This window comes from Ochlerotatus camptorhynchus, unplaced genomic scaffold (genome assembly GCF_037179485.1).
Source record: "Ochlerotatus camptorhynchus isolate MF236.1 unplaced genomic scaffold, CSIRO-AGI_Acam_v1.1 ptg000383l, whole genome shotgun sequence".
Taxonomy (NCBI): domain Eukaryota; kingdom Metazoa; phylum Arthropoda; class Insecta; order Diptera; family Culicidae; genus Ochlerotatus; species Ochlerotatus camptorhynchus.
The window spans coordinates 2,341,834-2,360,000 of NW_027040870.1; the positions used below are offsets into that span (position 1 = coordinate 2,341,834).

The window sequence follows — 18,167 nt, forward strand, 5'->3', positions numbered from 1 at the left end:
CTATATCGTCGTTGTTTAAAGCCCACGCGTGTTGCACCAGCTACGAAGGGGGGTCATAAATAAAACTTGAATCAACCGTTCCGGTTGATTGTGATTGTTGCATATCAGGCTGCGACGGCAGCAATGAGCAACAACGAATAAGATATGCTAATAAACAGATTATTTTTTCTCACAAAGCTATGCGACGATTAATTTCCAGTGTTAGCGAGTTAAGTCTCTGCCACTCATCTGAACTGTCTTCGAATTGTTTGAATTTGTGTGCGTAAAGGCAGAAGCAGACTCATAGCCAGGGGCCTCACGGTATTATCTAGCCGGACGCGGCGGGTTCGAATCCCAATCCGGTCGAGAAAATCTTTCGGGTTGGTCATTTTCTCGACTTCCCTTGGCATAGAGTATCATTATGCTTGCCACAAAATATACAAATTCATGCATCGGTGTTGGCAAAGAAAGCTCTCAACTATTATCTGTGGAAGTGCAGCTAGAACAGTGAACATTTGAGAGCCGATAAAACGCTCGCTACAGAAGCGAAAACAAGCCTTGAATAAGAAGAAGAAGATTCTTGACCAACTTTAGAGGGTCTAGTGCCAAAAGACGTATAAGAGGTTTTTTTCGCTTCATGGGTAAATATGTCGTGGTTGGAGACCTGCAAGAAAGCTGGACAAGGGACCACTTTGTCAAGCAGTTTTGGCGTGATTTTTTTCCAGTGATTTCACAAATCTGGAACAACAAATAACTATTTTGACGTAGGATTACGTCTTATGGCAACATATTGGGGGTGCAATTTAAAAAAAAAAACCAAAATCGACCACGTTACGAAAAATGGTCAGGATTTGACCACTTATAACTATGTCAATAGCGGATGGATTTTAATTCTAAACAAGCCAATCGATTGTAAACTTTTCTACGAATCTTCTGAAATAAACCGTATTTCAATTTTCAATAGGTCACTAACTATAGAAAATTACACAAATGTCCAACTGTTGCAATGGTGATCTAAATTATCACCGATTGCCTGCAAAAAGCGCATTCCCTAACACAGATCTCAAAATCTAATTCCATCCGGTCTCGCCTAATGGCGCTTATTCGGTCGATCGTCATCAGCAGCAGCAGCAACCGCAGCAGTGCTTTCGGTATGAGGCGTTGAACATCGTTCAGTACACAACAAAAGGCTGCCCGCAAACAGCGAGCTGCAGCCCACATGAGCGTCCATTCACCGAAGAAGGATAAAGAAGCCGCACCGCTACTGACCGGATTCAGTTGCTCGTCGTGAGCTGCTATGGGCCATCCATGCCAAGCGCGTCACCCTCGTTCCAAACAACATACAGCTCGTCAGCCTGATTTGTGTTGAAAACCCTAATAGATCAATATTACTCAACCATCACGACAGAACGGTTCCTTTCAGGACCACCATAAATGATTGTTGTTTAAGAGTTAATTTTAGCCAAAAATTTCTCCAATAAATTTTCGCTTTTTTATTATCTATTGAATAAACAAAAAAAAATCCGTGCGTTTTGTCCACAAAAATGCGTAATTTTATCATCAGAAAATGAGGCGTTTCCGTGATGGGAAAAAGTGGTTTCATCTACGGTCGTGTTTTGGATACACACTAAGATTTTGTTTTCGTGTTCGGTAAAGCTTTGACCTTCATTTTCAAGGCTCTGGAGATCTTTTGAATATTTACTGATAAACCTATCGCCGAGCAAGAATATCTGCTAGACAACAGTTGAAGTAGTCTTTCCTACCCGAGACATACAGGGAAATTTATTAAAAGTCACATTTTAAATTCTCCGGGAAACAATTTTAGAAGTATTTTTGGGTGAACCTATGAGAACTTTCCCAGGAGAGTCATAATAAACATCTAAGGAGAAAGTTTCCAGAGGAAATCTAAATATCTTCTTAAGAAAATCAGAATAATGCTCAAAGAGAAGCAAGAAGAAATTTCTGGAGGTGTCCAGAAAACAACATCCGAGGAAATCAGAACACATTTTCTATTCGAATCCAAAAAGCTTTAGCAAGGAAGTCGGGACTTCCGAAGATGTCGAAACAACCTCTGGGGTAGTTAAAAGTAATTTGTTAGAAACTTTCAATCGCATTTTAAGAAGCTTGCTGAAGAAGTTGGATGAACTTCCAAGCGGAAGTCCAAAGAAGGTACCGCGGAAGCCAACAGGACTTCTGGAAGAAGCTTCAAAAGAAATCAGATGACTATTTCTAGGAAAATTGGGAGAGATTTCTAGGAGAATCCGTTAATATCTCTGGGTAAAAAAAAAACTCCTGGAGGTCCTTACTCGAAAAAAATTCAAAAGAAGTCGGAAAAAGATATTTTATTGCACTTTCATAGAAAAATAGCATTACATTTATGTCTTTTCATTTCTGATGTGATTGCGCACTTTCCTCGTGATACCCGCCATGAAACGTTGCACACCTGTACTGCCGTGAGATGACAAAGTAACGTGAACACCGCTATTGTCAATTTTCACTTTTCACCATATTTGAGTTCTGCATCCTAAATGACACCCAAAAACACTTCAAACTTGTACAAAATTTTATTTTGAAGAATGCAGAAAAAGTGACGTCAGTCATACATTTTCGGAGATACAGTGAAATTTGTTCACTCACTCACATACTTAAGCGCTGACTTCACTCACATACTTAAGCGCTGACCAATTAAAAGCAATTTTAAACATCAAGGTTCATATTTATATCGTCGCTTGGATCATATTGAACAGATGTTGACATATTTTTGCAAATTTTCTTAATCATTACGATATTAGTTAAAAATATTTATTTTCTGAACAATCCACTAAATGGATTTACGTTACATTGTCATCTCATGGCAGTGTAGTAGCAACCTCTTTGGCAAGTTTATCCTAAAATCGGGTCATATGTGCGGTTGCCAGTCTTCTTATAGGAAAGTTCACCGCTCCGAAAAAATAATTACGTTTCGATTTTTCTAAAAATTTTGGAAATACACACTACGAAAAAGTCATGTAAATTTCCGTGCCCTGAGACCGACACATTCAAGTGGCCCTAATGACATAAGAATCAGTTAAAAGTAACAAGAAAATCAATTCAATCAAGCATACATTTCGTCGAGTTGCATATACTTCGGTTTAGGAACACTTAATTTTACATCATGGCATAGAGTTGGACTCAAAAAACCATAAAACATCGACTTTTCGGTTTTGCTGAGAGTCCATTTTTTTCATGATAAGATAGAAAAAATATGATTACATGTTATTTTTGTCAAGAATCTCAGGAAGAAAGTGATTTTCTTGGATTATTGTTAATTTTTCCCAATATTTTTAGAAAACTAAAAACGTGCCTAAACAAAAATTTTATTTTCGGGCCGGTAAACTTCCCCTTAAGCTTCCGCTTTTCCATGAAATCCACCCCATTGTCACGGTATCACTGAACATCCGCCCGGCTGTAGTGGCAACTCGCCAAAACTTTACAAGTCCATTCTTTCTTATACAACTTCGAGCTCAAAGTCCAACCTTGGTTTTTGCTCCTTAGGTGCAAATAACTTGCCAAATAATGAACTTCCGAGCAAATTTATCCATGAACGTGAACCTTAATTTGTCGGGACATCTCCTCGTGCCGTTGCTGGAAACGTCTGACTTCATCATACACGGTAGTTATGGCGATATTCAACTTTCAGGGCTATTACAACATCGCGGATTTGTCGCGGATTAGAAACTTTCAGTCGCAAAAATCGCGGAATCATAAAATAATGTCGCGAAAATCGCGAAGAGACTGATGTGCTGTCCGTCTCGAATTATTATGCTGTCATCAATTTTGTTGTTCATTTGGCTTTCAATTTTTTATCGGTTCATACCAAACACCCTGCAAATAATCGAGAAATGATCTCAATTCCACCACACCGGATTTGCACGGAAATTCCCTGAATTCTGGCCAATGTGAGACATTTTCCTTTGTTCCAATGTGAACATAGCATTTTTCGTTGTCAAATCATAAACGAATCGTATATATGCGAGTAATTGCCATGTATACCGGATATTCTAGGTTCTCCAAATCGTCCTGGAGTTCAGTTGATTTGTTCTACTATATAAACCAAGACTCCAATAATGTCTGTATTATCCAAATATGTCCAAACAAATTCAAAGTGTCTATGTGGATAGTACCTGACCCATTGCTATGTATACAAGATGTTATAGGTTTTGAAATCATTCTGGAGATCAGATTATTTTTCTACTAGATCACCCAAGGCTAATTCAATATATGTAGTATCGAAATATGCCCAAACACATTTGCAGTGTCCATGTGGATCATGCGAACCTATTTCCGTGCATGTTAAATGTTCTAGGATTTCCAAATCGATATTTCGATACTACAGATATTATCCTAGTCTTTGTTGATCTAGTAGAACAAATCATCTGAACTGCAGGACGATTTGGAGAACTTAAAACATCTGGTATACGTGGCAATAGTTCATGCATGATCCACATAGACACTGTGCATCTGTCTGGAATATTTCGATACTAAAGACATTGTCCCAATCTCGGTTGATGTAGTAGATCACATTATCTGAACTCCAGGACGATTTGAAGAACCTACAACATCTGGATTACTCAGAAATAGATCATGCATGATGCACATAGACTCTTTGGATCTGATTGGACATTTTCCGATACTGCAAACATTATTGCAGTCTTTGTTGATATAGTAGAACAAATCAACTGATGTTCTGGACGATTTGGAAAACCTATAATTTTCGGTATACATAGTAATAAGTCGTGCATGATCCACAAAGTCGATTTGACAACGAAAAGTTCTAGGTTCATATTAGAAAAAAAAATTATGAACATGCCTCACCGTTGGACAGAATCCAAGGAATCTCCATGTAAATACACAACCGCAACGTGACCAACAAGTGTGACTTATGAAACCACTACAAAATATATAACACGTACACTGAGGCAAATAAACGAGCCTTATGAAATACTCATGAACTCATGAACGAGAGATATGAATTTTATAAGCGTGACTTTTCGTCGAGTTTTCGTCTAAGATGAGGTAGCTCTCATACACCTATAATCATTATTTTATTTTTTCGAGCCTTGAAAGACGAGTGGTCAATACACAGGCTTCGTAATCTCAACGTTCATGACATGAATTCAACTTATTATTTTTCTGACCTTTCTAACTTTGATCAAACATATTTCCCGTATCCCGGAAATTCTCGGATAGAGTCATCGGCTGGTTTCCGTTTCTCAGGAAGTCAAAAATGGCCGGGAAATGGAAACACTAAGTTGAAGATCTCTAGAATAATAACTTGACCGTCCCGAAGACTTGAAAAATATCCAGAGAATTTTATTGAAAACTTATCATAAATCCGTGAATATCCACAAAGTTCGATGACTCGTGTTCTTCTACGAAGGTTCCTGTACTTCCACAAAGTTTCTTGAACTAAAACTCAGTTCTATGAACTCAAATGAAGCTCCCTGAACATGTTTCCCAATCCATTGAGCTTTTCCAAAGTAACCTGAGCCTTTATACAATTTCCTGAATTTCTTATGATGTTCCGCTACCTTATGGGAAGTTCTGTCATTCCTACGAAATTCATTGAACTACGATGTTCCCATAGTTCAGACTTTCACTCTTTCAGGAAGTTCGCTAAATACCTACCCAATTAGTTGAGCTTTTTTGAATTTCCTATAACTCAAACATTGTTCGTTAAGTATCTTCAAAGTTCTCATAACCTACTTGAAAATTCTTCCCAGTCTCAAGATTTCAGAACATAGGTAGGAGAAATATTGGCTTCGGCAATACCTTAACCTATTATCTTCAGGGGGGTTAAACAAAGTCCTAGAGCACTCAAATTTGGCCAATAGTTGCTCTGAAACACAATGTATCCACATGCCAAAATTGAGCTCTCAATGACGTTGTTTACCCCCCGACGATAATAGGTTAAGGTATTGCCGAAGCCAACTTTTCCCCTATATGAACTTTGTTAATGGCTAGCCAGATGGGCTAGTTTAAAGGGATTCCCCTAACCTCTGGTCTAGTCACGGAGATCGTCTGGGTTGAGCTACACTCGCCTCTTTTGTAGGCTAGCTCGAACTCAAAACCCTGGAGCTTCAAGATCGGCTCCTCTCTTGTCGATACTGATCCGAAGCACTAAAACAGCTTTTTTTTCACCTTTAACTATTTTATTACTCACGGTATCGGTGTCTGTAGTGTGGTGTGTGTGAAGTGCTGGTCAGCGATGACGGGATTCTACAGTGGGTGGGGTTTCTTGCCGGCGGCTGAACGATACGTTCCCGGAGCATGACGGTGCTCGACGGTTGTCACAGTGTGGCATGACGGATGTCGCGCCGGGGCTCGATCGGCTGATCGACGGTGGACTTACTGTTCACCTGTTGATGGTTTAAAGCGGTTGTCGGTAGCTTTCTGACCGACGCTTGCTAAACGGGTGCAATATGACGGTATAGCGTTCGCCCTCGCACTTTTCGACCAACGTTTTTTTTTTTGGCCGGATCGCAATGCCTTTTGTCCCGTATTTAATGGGTTCTGAGGGGAATATGCGAGGTGGTCTTAGGGATGGGAATTCTACTACTGGGTTATTTATTGGGTCCTACCTGACTCCGTATTTGGCGGTATTATTTAGCCTGTATTTGTTGGTAACTCTTAACTTTAAAACTCGTTTCTAATTTAAAAGAACTATCTTGCGCAATCGCTGAAGTAGAAGAGATCCTTCTCTTCAGTTTGACCCAGTAGCTTCCCCCCTTGACCTAAGCACATTTCCACCTCCCTCCCACTTTTCCACCACCACTACTCCTGTTTCCAACACCCACCTTCATCCTTTCTCCTTCCCGTTCCCGGCCTATTAAGCACAACCCACACTTAGTCTTTCTCAATTTAGCGCAGTTTAGCACCAAACGGAATGTTATTATTACTGATGGCTTCCCAATTTATTTACCTTTCCGTACGTACCGTAAGATTTGATAAAGAGAAACCAATCGTTGAGATATTGTCAAAAGTCTAACACTGCTTCTTGACGCCAAACTCGGCCTACGGTTTCTAAACTCGACCTAACGCATTTAAACGCCAATGAATTCACTTCGGCCTATCGGATGAAGATAAAAATAGATTCGATCGGAGCGCTTTCTCTTGTTTTTGGGAATAATGGGTACAAACCTTCATATCACGCGTTCTCATTGACTTCGTTTCGTAGCTTATTAACTAAAGTATCGTACCAAACGCATAATTGACTTGTTAACTCTGAAATCATGGATTTATTTGAAGTTTTCTGCTCGATAGGCCGAAAATGGGCGATTAGGCCGAAGTAGTTCTCAACCCTATACCCTATTTCTCGCTCTCACTATCTCCTGATATATCTCACTCGAAGTGAATCAGTAAGGGTACAGGAACCAAAACGATAACACCGTCTAGAACGATATTGGCTTCCTCAGTCTGGTGGGAATCTAAACGGCTTATTTTCGCATTGCCCGACGTTTCGGCCCGTGTTTATTTGGTCAAATTATCACGGGACGAAACGTCAGGCAATTAGAAAATCAACCGTTTTGTCCCACCAGACTGAGAAAGCCAATATAATTGTAGCACAGAACTTAGTGGATATGACTCTAATGTTAGCCTAAGGATCTGAAGATTAGGGCCATCGATTGGCCAACATTCCTAGGCCAGACCGGGAATCGAGTACAGCCGCCTCCAGCATGGTGTTGCTTTATACCTTCGCCTTTATTGACTGGGCTAAGGGAGGCACCGAAGTTTATGTATGGGCATTGGCGTAGCTAGACAATTTATCTGGAGGGGGCCTAGATAATTCTGGAGGGGGCCTAGATATTTCTGGAGAGGGCCCAATGTTAGGGACACTTAGGCCAACTTTGGAGACATTAACCCTACCAGTCGCATAGCCAATTAATCTCTGAACTTCAAGGAAGACCCTGCACCTTTTTATCGAAAATTCTCGGCAGACCGACCAAAATAGCTTGTAGGAAAATCCGGAAGGAATCAGTTCAAGGAAACTCACGAGCTCTTCAAGCTATTTCACTGACTTTTATTCTGAGCCTAATTAGTAGCAAAAATCGTACCGAATAGTTTGAAAGACCGATGACTAATAATAATTCATTGCTAATGGAATTGACTTGAAGCATAACAGCTGATGTTTCTTGCATGTGTGTGTGTGCGAACAGTGCACGAATCCTAAGGGATAGTTCACATTTGCCCTGTCATAACATTCTCTAGAGATGGATTCTACAGCTTTAGCTACTACCGTAGTACTTCCAGAAAGTATTGATACGATATTCTATAAACATCTACAAAGTTCATTGAACTTCTTTGAAGTTCACTACATCTCTGCGGAGTTCCCTGAAGTTTCTTGAGCTTTTATTGAATTTCATTAAATATTCCAAGACTATGAAACCTCATCTAAATGACCTGAAATTAAAACAAAAATCACCGAAACCTTACGATGTTCCTTTAATTTAAAAATAAAAGTTCTCATAGCCTTCTTTGGGTCAATCTTTTAAATTTTTCGAACCTCTTAATGGAATCCCTTTATGAAGAGCTTTGAGTGAGTTGGTTAATTCCCTTTAAATTCCGTTACAATTGCTTATATTTTGACATATATGCGTATTTCGTCTACTACTTGCAGACTTCAGCAGTGGCAAGTACTGGTGTTGAGTACTTGGCACTGATGTAGTCTACAAGTAGTAGATGAAATACGCGTACTGTCAAAAGGTAAACAATTATTGCTTGTCAGAGTCTGAACTATGAGTTTCTAGTATATATAGAACCGATTTTGACACAAGGAATCGATACCGAATGAAGTCAGGTTTGGCCACAGTGCCGGTATGTTAGTCACTCATCAAATATCGTTTATTTTTTGGGATATGAAACGTAGATACATCAACAAAGTAAAATCAATACCTTACCCGCCCCGTAACGTGGGTAGATCACGTTTCCGTGGTACGTTTCTGGATGTAAGATCTACCACATCGAACTTTGATGGCCCGAAGTTCTTCTTGTTGACGGTTATGAAGCTCGGTTTTGAGATTGGATACAAGAAAAGGGGCTGACCAGGGTTCCGATGCTTGGTCAAATATCAGAACCATCGCTTGTATTTCTCCCTAATAGCAGTATGCTCTATTTCATCGCGATTTCACCAGATTTTTTTTTTTAAGTTGATTTTGATCACCAGAACCGGCATCCGGAGCATCCGGACCAGTACACTGGCTACGGGTAACAAGAAAAACGGCATAGTATTCATATACTAGCTTCGTACGCAACAATTATATGTGTTTTGATGTACCACATGACCATTCCTATTATAATGTTGATTTTGGCCACCGGAACCGGTATCCTAAACTTCCGGATCAGGTAACTGGCCACTAGAAACCAGAATGGAACCAGACTCTGGAACCAGGCTCTGGAACCAGACTCTGGAACCAGACTCTGGAACCAGACTCTGGAACCAGACTCTGGAACCAGACTCTGGAACCAGACTTTGGAACCAGACTCTGGAACCAGACTCTGGAACCAGACTCTGGAACCAAACTCTGGAACCAGACTCTGGAACCGGACTCTGGGACCGGACTCTGGATCCGGACTCTGGGACCAGACACAACCAGCATCCGGTACCGGTTTCGGGAACATCTGGATTAGGTCACTGGCCACGAGTAACCAGAATTTTGGCAAAATATTCGAAGAATCGATTCATACGCATCAATTTGATGTGTTTCGATATGTTGCATGACCATTATGACGACTAAGTTCTTTGTGATCATCGTAACCGGTATCCGGAATATCCAGGTAAGGTCGCATGAAGCAAGCAATCATCAATTGTTCTCATTAAGGTATTCATTGAGTGACTAACATATCGGCACTGCACCCAAATCTGACTTCATCCGTCGGCACTGATTCCTTGTCGCCGATCACGTCAAATTCGGTTCTATATACCAGAAACCCAAAATTCTGACTCTGACAAACAATTTGACCATGAAAACATGTAGATTTGATTGCGAAATCAAATACAATTTGAAATCCGGGTCAATATGACCCGTTTATACCTTATTTGTAACTTTTTTCTGTACCCCTTAAGAAACGTCAAAATAAAATGATTTCAATGTAGAAATATATGTCTTCAGAAATTAGGAAAATTCAAGAAATTTCAGATCACCACATGCTCATGGTATAAAGTTATACAAACATTCATTTCGGGCCATACTGACCCCAACACCGTAGAAGGTTGTACAAGTTTGTAGACAGTTCCCATTGCGAAATTTTCCGGAATTTTTACAAAGATTCTTGATTTTACTAGGTTCTTTCAAGCTCGTCGATGTTTCTGGATTTTAAGGAAGACTCCTGAATACCAACGATGTTTCCTGAACATCTACGAAGTGAAGTATTATGAAGTTTTTTTTAAGTTGAGAGAAAACGACGCTAACGGAATTTCTCTAAAATTCACGGGTTTGTTCTAAAGTTAGTTTATTGATTAACAAAGTTCAAAAATGATTTACAAAGACCTCTGAATTCCCTTAAAAATTGCTGAACTTCTACAAAACTCTCTGCATTTCTACGAAATAATAACTGAGCCTCTTCAAAGTTAAATGAACTTCTATGAAGTTGGTAGCACTTTTATAAAGTTTCCCGAACTTCTACGCAATTTCTTGAACTTCTATGAAACTTACTTGATCTTCTACAAAGTTTTCTGAAGATCTACGAAGTTCCGTGAAGTTCTACAACGTTCCCACAATTTTAACGTAGTTGCACGAACTTCTACGAACTGCCCTGTAGAGACTCAGTTTATAAATCTGAAATAGTGAACACCCTTCCCCATTTGAAAATTAGTGGTGAAGACATCTGAAGAAATTTCGTCAAACTCGTTGATAGATTCAGTAGTTTATTTCCGGTCGGTAGGGGTGTTCTGCGGTAATTGCATTCATATTTAAGTCAGCGTCATTCCCCATGCTAGTAAATTTCGAACATGCTGTGGAAGACCACGTGTGGCCTAAGCCCTGTGATGGATGAATCCACATGACGAACCGCGGAATTTGGGACAATCAACACCCATTAACTGGAAATTGGAGATGCTCTGCTATGCTCTAGAATGACATGCAGCCAATAAGTGCGCTTCTAACCAGACTGCATAGGGGGTATGAGCAGAAGTAAGAAGAGGGCGCCCAAAATTTCATACAGGGCGAAACATATGCTCTCGCCTGCCCGGGAGCTAAAGTTCAGAAGGTGCAGCGGAGGAGGAGCAGATGTGGTGAAGCGGTAGCAATTTAGCGATGCATGGAAACTGGGTCAGAACCGTTCCACTGGATTCCCCCTGCTCATGTTCCTCCGTCCATCGAAAACATTGTGTGTTACATCGCCTCCGATGATGGGATGGGAAGTTCTGTCTGCTCTGTGCGGCTGTTACATGAGAGCCATGTAGAAGCTAATCAAGAGTCGGTGCTCGAGCCGTTGTGTGTGTAACGGATAATGGCTTCTCTTTTCGGCGAGAATGCCGAAAATGGAATCAAATTAAACTGTCACATTTATCCACACTGCTGCAAAGTGGAAAAAAACGAACCGATGAAATCAGGTTGATCGAATTGGTTTGGACAAACACTGTCGCTCGATAAGATAGATTCTTCGTTGTTTTGACTGTAGAGACATGTGACTTTTAACTGTTCGTAGGAGTAATTAAATGTGCCATGCCTAACCTTCAATCAATATCGGTAGATTATCGCTTTGCTTACAGTCCATAGAATTGCACTTCGGTCTGTTTATCAGTAGATAACAAACTCTGACACCTTCAATTATTGCCCAAAGTCCATACAGTCCATCGGAGTGTCCCAATAATGGATTAGCACCAGTAGTGTGCGGCTGCTTCACAAAATCACCACCTGCAAACCTCAAAGGGTGAAAATATCTGCCTTTTCCGCTCGTAACCTCCAGGGACTGCTGGAGGTGTATACATAAATATTATTAAATTCTCCGACCTTGCAGCCCCTCAGGGCAGCTTTTGGAAGGCGTGGGTTCAAAATTTTGCAGCCATTCGGCTGAAAAGCCGTAAATTTTTGACAAACATCATTATCATAAACACTACACCACCGCACGGCCAAATACAAGCACACTGAAGCCACCAGCAACAGCAGCCTTCCTTCCCTCAAGAGCTTTCTCTGCGCGTCTTGCCACCCGGCCGGAAAAACGCGTGCATTGTTAGTTGCTTACTACCAGGCACCGAAATAATCAGCTCCCTCTCACTCTATGTGGTTCCCTAACAACAACGAAAGTGTGTCTGCTTCCCTTCCCAACCTCGCCACCCTCGCATTCGGCAAGTGTGCACAATTTGTGCCAAAAATTAGCATAAATTATTTCACCACAGGACGGGGCTTATTATAATGGTATTAGCTTCTACTCTAACAGAGTGACTTGTTGGCGTTAGATATTGCCATTACTAAATAGTAAGTGAGAAATTAAAGATCTAAGCTGAACACAACCAGTGCGATCAGTGCTTAAAGTTTGGCTGTTGGGGATCCAGTTGAATATAAAGTGTGAAACCTAGTGGTGAAGTGCAGCTCGAACTGAATCGTAAAAAAATAATGAATCAATTACATCGACTGCTGTCATCGTTGGAGTGCGCCAGAATCGAGCAGAACCGAAATGGGAGTCATTACCAAGACGATTTCAATTGTGTTCTCAATGTAAGTATGGCTGATTTTTGCATTAAATATTTAAATTAAAATCGAAATTTTCCACCTATCAATATGTATTTGTTAAATTTAAGACTATTCATAGGGCTTAAAAGCTATCCATTGTGTTTTGAGATTTGACACTGTTGGCAGATCTATTCCACCTTAAACATTGTAGTTGCTATGCATTCGAGCAACTAGCTTTAGTTGGAAAATTGGAAAACCGGTGGGAATGCATATTATTTCGCAGACAAGATAAGCGAATTAATCGAAACAAATTTCTCACGACAAGCAATCGCCGAGTACGATCTCGTTGATATGCGTCATTAGCTGGTTTTTTTTTTAATCATATATAATAACAGATTATAATAGGCCTAACTGTTTTTATAGCTCCCTTGTCCTATTTGCATTTAGTATACAGATGAACTAAGTCATCAAAGCTCAGTAACTCTGCCACCATGTATGAAAAACAACCTCCGCAAAGCAGCTCAATTTGGTAGAAACTTGCAGGCCAAACATAATTTTGATAAAACGGTTCCCCTCAAATTTTAACCAACAAAGTAAACCCATTTATCGCACAGAAGCTAGGTAGGTGGTAAAACGATTAAGTCGCCAAAATTATGCATACCTAGCTCATCTGCCAACGTCGCTGTTGACAGCAGTATCAAACTGGAGGACCTAATTAGCTGCGGATATTTTGGGGTGAGTGTACGCGTCAACATTTGTCGTTATTATATTGACGCTGGTGCTGCGATAAGAATTGGGTTCCTACTAAATGGTGTGCACCAGAGTTAAGTGCTATTCTGCGAAGGTGGGTGTGGTGGCACGGAGCAGATTCAACACTCCCATTTTGCAAATACATATCTACCTATTGATGCGACGAAAATTTTGGAGAGGCAAAATTTGTGCACCGGTGCCATATTGAGCAAACTAATTGGCGAACGCGTGAGGTAATTCTGTATCAATTTCAGGCAAACTTTGAAATGCTTGTGATAAATACGTGACAGTCGAACAATTTGGAAACTGGAATAATGTTGAACCAAAGTTGGAATTGTCGTATCATGGGCATCATGGAATTCTATTCTAAATGAATAAGGACTGTGGAAGGTCAATCAATTTGGAATGTGCGATCGCACCTGACGAGATGCCTCTAGGTTTTGCTGAGGATGCTTACTAGGTTTTACTTATAGAATGAAATGATCAATTTAATATTGTATCTATCTTCATAAAACTCTATGTAAAGCAGTATCATCCCAAGTAACGTTGCCAGTTTTATAATGGTTTTAAAGCATTCTTACACAGCAAAACAAGTGTTGTGAAATTTATTCTTTTTCATGTTAACCTTTAGTCAATGCAAAAACATGTAAATCAACAGTAAATAAAACGTGTGTGTAGTTATACATCAGGTAAGTTTACACGGAAATCTTGTAAATTTACATTTCTGAAGTAATTCATGCTGTAAAATTGGATGTACACACTTAGTTATTTCTACCGAGCTCAGCTGTGCAAATCTCGGCAAAAGAAATTGCACTGAGATCTCTGCAAATGTGACATTTGATTGCTGAGTATCGGATAATGCCTAGCTGAATCTCAGCAAACAAATGAAATGTTTGCTGGAATCTCAGTAAAACTTTTTTTGCCAAGATTTGGACAGCCGAGCACGGTATAAAAAACTAAGTGTGTACAAATTTATAACATGCTCCATGCTCGTTTGTAGCATATTACGTCGCATGTAATTTTCATTGTGGCGCTTTTTCCTTCTCCGCCACTCTGTTCCCTCCTGGACGTGATCAGATAATCAGTTTAGCAATTATTAAAACCTGCGGATAGTTAAGAAGTCAAAATTCATATGTGTGTATGTGTATATTCCCTCTAACCCCCACTGGCCGGAAGTGTTATTATGGAAGAACTCTCTCTACAATGTCGCATTTAGGGTCATTGTAGACAGCTTTAGTCCGGGAGTTAGAAAGTGATAGCTCTATTGCAGATCCAGCAACCCAGTCATGCCCATTCCAAGGTTACTTTCACTTACAATAAGCCCCGCATGTATGTATTTCCTCTATCAATTGGATGTAAGTATTACACACACCCTTCCAGTTTCAAAATGTTCTTTTAAAACCTTGTTACGTATTTAGTTTATGTTTTTAAAGTTATAAATAGTATTTGGACTGGTCTCACCATGTTAATTTGATCCTTCAATCCATGGGTTCCGTAGTTTTGATGTTCTCTAAGCTTTGCATCCCATTTCGTGATGTACATTTGTCGTAATACTTCCTTCATCGAACTCAAATTTTCATCTGGGAGGAGGTTCACGTCTAGTGCTTTCCCCAGGAACATTTCGCCCGTCCAGTCTTGGGCATATTCAGCGAGGCATCTTTAAGATTGCTCGCAATCTCCAACACAGGCGAGAGACCAGCAGCCGAGTACTTTGGCAAGCGGAAAACATGCTGATTCACAGCAACGTCAGCCACCGAATCAGCACCAAAACTCGCGACGAACACATTATCAGCACGTTCCCGGGTTAATCCACCAACCGGACCGGTTTCAAACTCCTCCACCGTAACGAATCTCTCAATAGAACTACACGCCAAAAGTGTGGCATCCTAACTCGGAAAAACGGGCTCCCGAGAGGCAATGAAAACCGACACCGAACAATGGAACTGAAGCTGCGTCGTAGATTTTTGAGGTTAGATTCAAGGTTAATCGAGTCACTCAAGGCAAACAAAGGCAAAACTTGAACTTCGATAACTATATGAACACTTGAAACTAAATTTCAGCACACAATTTAACAAATTTAAAGTAAAACAATGTTTAATTCACTGACGAAAAATCAGCTAAGAAGTCAAAATTCATGTGTTGCCAAAATTGGACCATGCTGTAGTCGAATAGAATTTGTTTCATCTTGTTCTTCTTTTTCTTCGCATTTCAAGCTTATTGCATATCGCATATTAGCTTATTGCGTGCTCTCAACTTAGTGTTCTAGATGCACTTCTACAGTTATTAATTGAGAGCTTTCGAAGCCTGTACCATTTTTGCATTAGTATAATTGTGGGGCAAGTCCAATCATACTTCTATGTCCAGGGAAGTCGAGAAATTTTCCAACCCGAAAAATTCCTAGATCGGACCGGGAATCGAACCCAGCCACCTCCAGCATGGTCTTGCTTTGTAGCTGCGCCCTGTGTTATCGATCGACCAGTTTTCGGGCATGGTTGTTAAAATCTACCTTTTTGTATGTATGTCAGTAATAATCACGCTCGGATGTCAGGGTTAATCGATAACCTTCCATCGATCACTTTCTACCACAAGTTAAATTTAAGTTAACAATTGGGATCGAATAAAAATGGTTTCAGCTTGTAATAACTATTATTTTCATTTGACAGCCATTACTCGTATTCATCGGTCGTGTTCTCTTTCTGCTCTGCTTAACTTGGTGAAATATTGTAGCGAAAATGAGTGTAGTTCATAAAAACACACTTGTTGTTGACTTCAGTGTCCTTCCAGTTCGTCCCAATGCGGGAAAAGTGCAAAAAATCTTCGAGAACAATATTAAGCTTCAATGCTTCAATATTCGGACGTTAGATGCATTCAGTTTCATAACGTCCGAAATTGTGTTTTTATTGAGATGATAGACAATGAAGTTGCCTTGCGCTATGAAAAGGCGCACAACTATAAACACGCGATTCTCTGTGCGAAGAGTGAGTTCAAAATCCCGGTATATGTGGATTGTGAAGCAGTGACCGTTCGAGTGCATGATCTTCCTCTGGCATGGCCACAAGCCACTGTTATGAACCACATGGCAAAGTATGGGAAATGGAAGCACTACTTCCCAGGATTCATGAGCGGTGTTCGAGTTTTGCGAATGCGACTCGAAAGCGCCATTCCATCGTACATCACGGTCGACAGCGAAACAACGTTGGTAACGTATGACAAGCAACCAAAAACGTGCCGCCATTGTGGCCGAGCAGCACATCCCAAACAGAAATGTTTGGATGTAGCCACATCGAACAATAGCACCGCTCCAGCAGCTCCACCAACCGAGGGGGTATTCAGTCTCGATGATTTCCCGTCAATTGATATCGAACAAAACCAGCCAACGACATCGGGTCAATCATATCCTGCTTCCACCGGGTTCTCAGCAGAAGAACAACAGCGAAACACCGACAATCAAACCGAAGATCATCACACTTCAAGCAACGACGAAAGCTCTAGCACCAGCTCATCAAACGCAACAAAGGATTTCAATGAAAATACCAACAAACGCCGGCTGTCAAAACACAAGGAGAACGAAAAAAAGAAAGCTCGTGCTGATCAGTGCACCCAGAAGACTGGTCAGCAAACAGATCGTTTATATGAAAATAATGCAACTTATCAAATAGGGGATAATACGTTTTGTTTGAAAAATAAAAGCGGGAAGGGATCTCATTGTTAATAATGGTCATCGGCCCAAGCAATGCCTAATAGGCGAGAAGGCCTTATAAATAAACGCAATAAAAAAAAACTATTATTTTCAATGGAGAAATCTTACCAAATAATGTCAGTCATGGAAAAACCTCATAACGTCATTGGAAAGAACTGTATCAGGATTAGGTTCATCGTAATAATTACAAGTTATGAAAGTTATTTTTACAAAATAAGTTTTTTTTAAAACTATATTAGGGAGATTTTTAACCATAGGCTAATGCATCTCCGATTTTAAAATAACAGTTTTTGGAGCAAAAGTTGCCTTATCCCCAACATGCTATATTCTGCACAAAACGAAACCAATAAGCTACATTCGATATCTGAGACTAACTCTTTTTTCTGTAAAAACGATGACTTTGATCATGTTTTTTTTTTCAGTGTGAATAGAAGTTATTGAGCTATTGGCCGATCCTCAAACATTGGTGGACACACTTTATCCCGTTCTAATTTTGAATACTGTTGACCCCCGGTAATCTGAACGACACTTCATGCATTTTAAATTTGTATTTCTAGTAACCCCACCAGCATCAGAAATGCATGTTTATGGTAGTCTTATTTGCTGTTTGTGTTTTGATTTGCCGTTTCGCAATGTTTCATTTCGCTTTCCTTCATTCTTTGTGCTGAATGAAGCTTGAGCAATTTTTAGTTTGCACGCCGTGCAGATTAGCAGGGTTCAAATTAAAAAGTGTGCAGATTAAAAACGGTCAGATTACCGGGGGTTCACGGTAAATCCAAATATTATAAATTAACAATGCGGTTCATTCTTCTATTATTCTCAAGACACGATTTTTCGCGACACTAGCAGGACTAGCGACACGAAAGATTACTAGTACACTGTAAATTGAGCGCTTAACAGTTGACAGCTCAATATCAACAAGGCTATCAAAAAAAAACTCACAGTATATTAAAATTTTACCAAGTATTGTGAAACTTACCTATATTAATTATTAAATAAGGAATTACCTATATTAAATTATATTACGACAAGATTAGTCTAACATGATTAAAATTTAATCTTAGATGTTTATTTTAAGATGAGAGCTG

At 40.0% G+C, this 18,167-nt stretch overlaps 2 protein-coding genes across 3 annotated transcripts in view; one reads left to right on the forward strand and one right to left on the reverse strand.

Annotated features, from left to right (window-relative positions):
- Positions 1-18,167, reverse strand: part of LOC135710455 (monocarboxylate transporter 2-like) — a 603,423-nt gene that overhangs the window by 495,977 nt on the left and 89,279 nt on the right. The window lies entirely within an intron of this gene.
- Positions 1-18,167, forward strand: part of Hecw (Hecw ubiquitin protein ligase) — a 100,292-nt gene that overhangs the window by 53,472 nt on the left and 28,653 nt on the right. Inside the window, exon 2 of one of the 2 annotated variants that reach the window (XM_065233030.1) lies at positions 12,397-12,674. The exons of the other annotated variant lie outside the window; for it this stretch is intronic. Coding sequence (XP_065089102.1) covers positions 12,634-12,674 — 41 coding nt within the window. The 5' untranslated portion in view covers positions 12,397-12,633. The remainder of the gene's footprint in view (positions 1-12,396; positions 12,675-18,167) is intronic. 2 annotated transcript variants of the gene reach the window in all.